This window comes from Solanum verrucosum, unplaced genomic scaffold, assembly GCF_900185275.1.
Source record: "Solanum verrucosum unplaced genomic scaffold, falcon-dt-bn FXZP01000222.1, whole genome shotgun sequence".
Classification (NCBI taxonomy): Eukaryota; Viridiplantae; Streptophyta; class Magnoliopsida; order Solanales; family Solanaceae; genus Solanum; species Solanum verrucosum.
Genome location: NW_026020027.1, coordinates 1,617,827 through 1,626,936, shown reverse-complemented (window position 1 = coordinate 1,626,936; position 9,110 = coordinate 1,617,827). Strand labels below are relative to the sequence as shown.

General features: G+C 33.8%; 1 protein-coding gene across 1 annotated transcript; it reads right to left on the bottom strand.

Annotated features, from left to right (window-relative positions):
- Positions 1–6,419: 6,419 nt before the first annotated feature.
- Positions 6,420–8,910, bottom strand: LOC125821293 (uncharacterized). Its single transcript, XM_049500709.1, has 5 exons — positions 8,439–8,910; positions 8,295–8,352; positions 7,882–7,965; positions 7,641–7,776; positions 6,420–6,979 (listed from the first exon to the last, which is right to left on the bottom strand). Exons 1-5 carry the CDS (start codon positions 8,908–8,910, stop codon positions 6,710–6,712), a joined length of 1,020 nt encoding a protein of 339 aa, XP_049356666.1. The 3' UTR covers positions 6,420–6,709.
- Positions 8,911–9,110: the final 200 nt, after the last annotated feature.

Sequence of the window (9,110 nt, the reverse complement as noted above, 5' to 3'; positions counted from 1 at the left end):
CCAGTGAAGGGTCTTTTAGTAAATTCCTTTTTAGTTGGTTTTAAGTGGGGGTCATTTTATATGGACTTTATACACCTCTATAAACTATTTAGAGTCATTATCCACCCCAACTAAGTCATTAACTCAAAACCCCCAAAAGATCCCAAAGTCCATCTTCTAAAAAATCCTCCATTGTTGCAAGCTTTTGTGAGGGCTTTGAATCGAGGTATGTTAGCTTATTCATCTATGGATTCTTCCATCCATAGAGCTCCCTAGATTTCCCCCAATTGTGAAGAAAAACCCTCAATTCTAGCTAGGGTTTCTTCATATATTGTGGGTAGTGTTGAGCATGATTCCAATTGAGTGGATGGTACTTTTTTATGATTGATTTAGCATTGAATCATGATATTATGATGAATTTATATGTTTTCCATGGTTAACCCTAGTTTAATTGATGAAAATGATATTATGTGGGTTTATGCCATGAAAAAGGAAAATTGAAGACTTAAAGATGATCTTCTAAAATTGATGATGTCTATAGTAATTGTTCATGAATGAAAGTTTGTAAACATGAATTGAATTAGATTATAGCATATATGATGGATCTTGACTAGTAATTGATGAGATTGAGTTTTTATGATAAATCATGACTAGAATTGCTTAAAGATGAAGCTTGTGACTTGAATGTCTTGTGATCTAGATATGTATGATGACCGAATGAAGTAAAGCTTTGATAGTAAGGCTTGTAGTCATGGATGTTGATCACTAGGGTTTTGAGAGTAAAGCCAATGTGATGAGTTATGTATGCTAAGGCCTTGATGAGAGTAAAGTCTAAATGAGAATAGAGGTCTAATAGGTAGAATTGTGGTGAAAGTCCTATACTCACCTAACCTATCTTATGAATGCTTGAATGTATAAAGTGATAGAATCACTTGAACATAGATTGATTGTTAAAGACATCCTTTCATGAGACATGAATGTTGAGTAACGCTTAATAGTGAATCTAGGGGTGTATGCTTGGCCCCTAGTGGATATTGACAATGAGATGGAGTATCACACAAGGTAGGGTCCGGGCTCCAAGTTGAAAGGAGAACCACACCTAGTTGATGTGAGGACTATCCAAGTTAAAGGAGGAACTCTTACATAGTAGAGTGCAGGCTTCCCCAAAGTTAGGTCTCATGAGGTGGAAGCCTTCACATAGTCGAGTTAAGGTTTCTAGTAGCAATCTCCATATCCAATGAACTAAGACATACTTGAAGGAGTATCTCTAAGTGTTCAAAAGCATTAATGGACTTAGACATGCTTAAGGAAGTATCTCATAGAGTCTATTTTAATAATGAACCTAGACATGCTTAAAAAAGTATCTCATAGGGTTTAACTTAATAATGAGCTAAGATGTGCTTAAGGAAGTACCTCATAGGGTTCTAAGGTTTAAGGAGAGAGACTAGTTTCCAACCAAGAAGCATAAGAATGAGGACCTAAAGGAATACTTAGTGTGGGTACGATTATGTGGTCTTATTTATGCATTGCACAAGTATAACTTAAGGTTGCCTAAGGAAGTGTTCTCATATATGATGTATGTTTAGATAGGATTGTGTTATAGTTGCCTTCCTTTTTATGATTAACTAAATGTGAGAGATTCACTTGGTTATGAGAATTAAGCTAAGGATGAGATCCTAAGATGGTGAGTATGTATGATGGCCTAAAAGTGGTACTTAGCCTAGGTGGGATTATGGGGTCTCATCTATGCATTGCACAAGTATAACTTGAAGGTTATTTATTGAGATTCTCTTGTTTGTGAGAAGTAAGCTAAGGGTATGACCATAAGATGGGAAGGATGAATATGATGACCAAAGGGGATACTTAGTATGAATGGGATTATGGGGTTATTCATGCATTGCCTAAGTATGCTTTGAGGTTACATGAGAAGTAGTTATTTTATGATATGAAGTACTAAATGTGGAATAATGCTTATATGATGTTTATGTTGGAGACTTTGCTTATGATTATGATATTGTCTCTTATGCTTATAGTTGATGTTTCATGAAGTATTGGATTATGTCTTATGTTGACTAACCCTTGTGATAATATGCTCTTATGATGTTATGCTAGCTATCATATTTAGTACTTTTGTACTAACGCATACTTTGCCTACGTTCTCATCAAATGTAGGATTTGAAGATTTGAGTTTCATTCTTGAGGATAGTTTCCAAGGAGCAAGGAGTTGAAGAATTGGTGAGTCCTCATAGCTTCCAGGACAAAGCCATTATTTCCTTATGTCTTTTATTTTCATCTTTTGAGACTATTGTATGGGTTATATCCCAAGAGTTGTTCAAAGTTGTAATAGATGGTTTGAGATAAAATGTAGTAAGACTTCCACTTGCTTTTATAAAAGACTTCAATTGTATGGATAAAGTTTTTAAAATTTTTGTACTTTTCTATTATCTTATGTTATAATATGCTAAGGGCTTGTATGAGACCTCTTCGTGGTTAAGTACACCATGTTACATCTAGGGTGTACCCCTGGGTCGTGACACCACGGTGGCGTAGCCACATAACTCAAGACGGTTAATTGAACACTCTTATCAAAAAATCATACTATATATGTAAAAAACTGTATGAAATGTATAAGTTAAATTTTTTTTTTTTATATATATATATTATATTAAATCTTGGACACCTTTAAGAAAATTTCTAATTTTGTCAAATTTACCTTTTGGAGGCGATTAAAGTTGCCACTAATACATACTTTTAGTGGCGACTTATATACGTTTTAGCGGCGATAATTTTTGTCACTAATGCTAGTTTTTAGTGGCAACAAATATAGCTTTTAGCGGTGACTAAAGTTGCTACTAATACATACTTTTAGTGGGGACTAATATATGTTTTAGGGGCGATAATTTTAAACACTATGCTGGTTTTTAGTGACAACAAATATACCTTTTAGCGGCGATTAAAGGTGCCACTAATACATAATTTTAGTGGTGACTAGTATATGTTTTAGCGGCGATAATTATTGTCACTAATGCTAGTTTTTAGTGGCAACAAATATAACTTTTAGCGGCGACTAAAGTTGCCACTAATATATTACTTTTAGTGGCGACTTATATAAGTTTTAGCGGCGATAATTTTTGTCACTAATCCTAGTTTTTAGTGGCAACAAATATACCTTTTAACGGCGATGAAAGTTGCCACTAATACATACTTTTTAGTGGCAACTTTTTTTTTTTTTGGCTGTTAGGCCATTTTATTTAGCATAATAACGAAAAAACAATAAAGTTCGACCCAAATACAAACTTCAAATCTGACTAACTTTGTACTAACTCTTTACTAAATGTGTTAACATCTCTATGGATGATGTTGTAATATCCTTTTGGGGTGACACCTTAACGACGGAATTTGCGGTTTTTCCATGCTTATAATCTTTCTCTCCAAACTCGACAACTGTTAGAATGAGCTAAACGTCTTCTTTTCAGTAGAGTTAATTTCCAGATTAGCTAAGTAATCTGCCAATTTGTTGCCTTCTCTGTATATGTGTTGTGTCTTTACCTCAAGGTATGTCATTTCCTATTTTAGCTCATCAAACTCCTGTGATATTACCCATGACACTTTCCAAGCTTCATTAATAATTTTGACCATTAATAACGAATCTTATTCCAAGATTATTTTCCTCATTTTCTTGTTGACGCAGTATCGAATTGCCTCTAGAATAACTCTCATTTCTGCTTTTACATTGGTAGTGATACCAATGTTCTCCGCCGCAGCATGTATTAAGTCGCCATTGCTATTCCTAAGACAGTAGTCGTATGCACTGATACCTAGATTTCCTTTACTTGCCCCATCCGTGTTGCATTTGATCACGTCTTCATGAGATGTGTCCCATCGAACTATACAGTGGTACAGTCTTGATTTGTTAGCATTTAACCTCCTGATCATCTCCTCCCAGTTCTGCCCTCTCATTTCAATCCATGGAAACTTCTTTTTAAGTATGAATTGTACATTTTGGAGTACTTGAGAAATCATGCTTTGTAAAGATATATCACCTCCATGCTTCCTCGAATTCCTTCTCTTCCATAGTGTCCATGTAATCAATGCCGGTATCACCTTATATATTTCCATCACTTTGCTTGGTGCCTGGGTATGCCACCATACCTTCATCAAATGATATAATTTTTTTCCTTCGATTACTATCCCTGCAAAATTAGCAAAATGCTTCCATATCTTAGTAGCTATGGAGGCTGTTAGAAATAAATGCTCCATTGTCTCTTGTTTATATTGCTCACAACACCAACATCTTAAGGGCACATTAATCCTCATGATTTGCAAATTATCATCTGTAGGGACTCTTCCTTTCCATACCCTCCATAAAAAGAAGTTGATTCTCAAAGGAATCCCCTTATTCCATATGAACTTGAGATTCTCCCTTTCATCTCTTCTGGGTCGTAACAAGTCCCAAGCTGATTTTACCGTAAAGTTTCCAATTGTATTTCCCATCCACCATGCCTTATCCCTACCTGTTTCTATCAGTACAGGGCTGATATTCTCTGTGATATATTATATCATCTCTTTCGAAACATATTGATTCAGCTTCCCCTTATTCCATCTCCCTTCTTGTATGAATTGCTTCACCTCAATCTCCTCTTCCCCATGGTTCTTCTCCTCTAGATAGTACAAAGCTCCTTGCTTTGTCCAGTTGTCAAACCAAAAGCTTGCTTCTCCTTCTTTGACCTGCCACCATATATTATGCTCCACCTCCTCTCTGATTTGAATCATCTTCCTCCACGAGAAATTCCTGTCCCTTGAGCAATAACTGGATGCTGCTTCTTACAATATTTATTCCATATATAATGACTCCATAGTGAATCTGATGAAGTTCTAAAATTCCAGCACAGTTTCGCAAAAAACGAGTCTGCAACTGTGTGTAGTGATCTCAAACCAATTCCCCCTTCCGCCTTAGGCAAACATAGGTCTTCCCAAGCCACCCAATGCTTCCCTTTTAAACTACCAACCTTTATATACGTTTTAGCGGCGATAATTATTGTCACTAATGCTAGTTTTTAGTGGCAACAATATAGCTTTTAGCGGCAACTAATGTTGCCACTAATACATACTTTTCGTGGCGACTAATATGTTTTAGCGGTGATTATAGTTGTCACTAAAGCTAGTTTTTAGTGGCAACAAATATACCTTTTAGCAACAATGAAAGTTGCCACTAATACATACTTTTAGTGGCGACTAGTATATGTTTTAGCGGCGATAATTATTGTCACTAATGCTAGTTTTTAGTGGCAAGAAATATACCTTTTAACGGCGATTAAAGTTTCCACAACTACATACTGTTAGAGAGGAATTATAACCCCACTAAAGACAAAACTATTGACATTTACACATCGTCAGCTTCCATAAATAAACGAAGCTATGAAGATCGAACAAAGGAAGAAGACGAAGAGAATAAGAAAGTTCAGACACAAGAGATCAAAGTTCAATAAGGTCTATGTTTATCAAGACTTTGTCTCTTAGTGATATGGAAGGATCACAACCCTTGATAAAATTACCTGATAAACACTTGTCCATTTGATCAAGAGACAGCTGGAGGAAATAATAAGCTCAAGGAAGCTTCACTCACGTGACTTACATGTGAAAACAAGAAGGGAAAAAGAAAAGGAAAAACAAGAAAGAGAGGAATTTTTCACATATTGAGTTTTTTTTTAAAAACGCACATATTGAGTAGTTTAATTAATTAGGAAAAAAGGTGTAAGAACTAATGAATACAATATATAGTAATGTTGGTATAAATTATTTTAAATCTTGTAGGACTAATATCATATTTGTTAATATTTTTTTACTATATGTAATATTCAACACATCTAATACATGTTTGATATGCATGCAAAATAGGTGATAAATTAATTAATACACAATTAACTAAATTTTATATAATTACTCTTTATATAAAAATAATATATAATTTTTTTATAATTAATCTTTAGATTTTTAATACAGATATAACTTTTAACAACTTAACAAATGACCCTAGATTGTTTTTTTTTTTTTTAATCTTGAATTTGACAAGTTGTAGGGAATATCAAATGGCAAGTGTGGACAATACTACTTTCATGGAAACAAGACTGAATTTGTTGTTTTTCATGTTTCTTTTGCTAGTTTCTATGCAATAGGTTCATTTCATAAGTCCCTATTTATTTACGATATAAATAAAAAATGTTCATTTTTAAAAAATAATTGTGAACTATTTTCATTGGCAATAAGTAAATTAATACTACAAACTAGAGAGCATTTAAGAAAATAAATTAAATTATTTTCATGAACAATTTTAGAGAGATCAACAATATTATTCAGACACGGAGGCTGGTAATCATGTTCATAATTGAAAAGAAAAGCAAGCCACAATAAATTAAAACAAAAAAAATATATAAAACTTGTTTAAGGAACAAATTATTTTCATTCACATATCCAAACATAACTAAATCATACTTCCAATATCTTCTCTACTTTTTTTTTCAACTACAACCAAATATTGTACAAATAAAACACCTACTTCTTCACACACCTCTAAATTAACCACCAAAACAAAAAAAACAAAAAAAACTAAAAGGGTATATATATGTATTACAATCTTAACAACTTATATTGGTTACTAGTTAAGTCAATGTCTTATAAAACTAAACAATACTAGTAATATATTAATTGTTGATGTTAGTAGGTGAAATTTTCACATAGCAATTGGTTTTTGAGTAGCACATTGGACATGTCTTGGACAAGTGATAATGTGGTCATTGGTAAGCCCAACTGCCTGCATGAAAGAGTGTATAATTGTTGGGCCAACATATCTAAATCCTTTTTTCACCATATCTTTGCTCATTGTTTCTGATTTTGATGTCTTTACTGGGATTTTGTTGCAAGCCTTGTATTGTGTTTTAATGGGCTTGTTGCACACAAATCCCCATAGGTACTTGTGGAATGACCCAAATTGTTTCTTCATCTGTAAATTCAAGAATAAAATGAAACCATTATTCGATCGCAAAATTAGCTAATGAAAATATGATTTATTCAAATTTGAGGCTAGGAAATGACATGCCTATGTATTAATTAACCCTAGGAAATTGCATCAAATAAGTAAGCCTCTAGACATGAGAAATTTTAGTTGCTCAGATAACTATCTATCAAAATTTAACCTTATTAGTGAGGACTCGGTTTATCCCGTATCTCCCCCCCCCCCCCCCCCCCCCCTCCCTCTTCCATACCCCCACTATTATCATCATTATTATTACTTTAATGATGGTGGATAAGTTATCCCAAAACATGTCAATCAAACAAGACATCTAAATTTTATCCCAGAACTATTTTTTTATCCCAGGGCTATTTATTCGTATCCATCACACCAAACGAGCCCTAATTTTACTAATGTATTGGTTACTAAAATTCCAACAGTTGGCTAGGTCAAGGCCAGATGTGTTATTCAGATTCCATGTGGCCCACCATGTGGTTATGTTAGTACTATTAATTTAGTGGTGTTAGCTTCATGCAATGATTGACTAAATACAGCTCAAAAAGTTAGTACAAAAAAAGTATTTGGAACCAATGGAAATGACAGTTTAAAAGTTAATTAGAGATTTGTGTTATGCTAATATTGTATTAATTACCTCTAAAATTCTTTTAGAGTTGTCAACAACCCCTCTAACTTGGCTCAACTCAATTCCATATTCAATGCTTGTTGAATTTATCTTCTTTTCATTGTATTTTGCAACAATTTCTGCATCAAATCCTGAAAATGCATCCCTAGAACAAAGTAAACAAAGCAAATTACATCTAAAACCTCAACGGATGTGTGTCAGATTCTCCAAAAATAATATATTTTTTTAAGAATTCAAAGCAAATGCCTACCTGAAATCTTGCCTTCTCTTTAACAGTGAAGTCCAGTCTGATCCAACTTGAGCCACAGTTAATACCAACAACTCAAATAACAGACTGCATATGATTCAATAAGGAAAATTAGTGCCCAAATGCTTCTGATAAAATATGGAGTTGATTTAAGTTATATATATATAAAAAGTGTAAAAACACACACGAAATAATCGAGAGAATTCACTTTTATCTATACCATGTGTGTGAATTAGAGTAATTTTTATTGGACAAAGGTGGCTCCGCCACTAACTCAGAAGAGTTTTTATGTTATATAACAAATTATTTAAATAACATAATTATCTAAATATCTTTTATATCATCCGTGCATAGAACTTAAACTGGAGAGGACATGTGAAATATAGATGAAAATGGGAAGAAAAAGAGGTACTTACTTATCATCATGGAGAGGAACTCCCCATTCTTCATCATGGTATGCAATATATATAGGGTCTAGAAAACAGAACAGTTAGCTTCACTCATCCTAATTGAAATTAAAATGAGATAATTGAACGAACGATTAACTCAATTGAAATTACCAGAATTAGGTGTGATAAAGCTGCATCTTTTGGCTTCTCTAGAAGTTGAATCAACAGCAGCAGCAGCATTGAACTTAGCTGAATTAGTTCTTCCATAATGTGCAATTCTCTGTTTCCTCTGCACTTGCATATTAGCAACTTGTTCCCTTCTTGCTGCTGCTATACTTCCAGCAACTTCAACAATCATAAAAGAAGAGTCATTCTTCACTTTCTTGATAGGTGACTTGATTTTAGGTGAAATAGGAGGACTTGATTTTGGGATTTTCTCATTATTTGTATTCAACACATTAACTTTCTTGATTTTGGGAGAGATAGGAGGAGGTGAAATCTTGAAATTACATGTATTATTTTTTTTGTGGGAATTGTTGTATGGTTGAAGAACAGGGCGACCATTGATATGAGAGAGTACTGATTGTGATGAAATATCAACAACAACTCCTCCTCCTTGTTTCTTGAACTTGTAAGAACACATTTTTTTGGTCAAAATTAATTGTATTCTTGGATAATGGAAGTGGAAAAGACTTTTGAGGGTAATGTACAAATGAAGGTGATTAAAAAGCCAAGGGAAATGTGAAGGATTTTATAGAAAGAGATGTAAGGGGTTAGTTGGAGCCTTTTTTTGAGGATATGTGTGGAGGTAGGGTTGGTGGGGTGTGTTAAGGAACATGTATG

What these genes read in the sequence shown, in the direction of transcription:
- LOC125821293 (XM_049500709.1), bottom strand. Translation starts at nt 8,910, where the DNA reads ATGTGTTCTTACAAGTTCAAGAAACAAGGAGGAGGAGTTGTTGTTGAT. An exon ending in CTTTATCACACCTAATTCTG is followed by an intron (nt 8,353 to 8,438) that starts GTAATTTCAATT and finishes TCTGTTTTCTAG; the next exon opens with ACCCTATATATATTGCATAC. An exon ending in GTTCCTCTCCATGATGATAA is followed by an intron (nt 7,966 to 8,294) that starts GTAAGTACCTCT and finishes AATCATATGCAG; the next exon opens with TCTGTTATTTGAGTTGTTGG.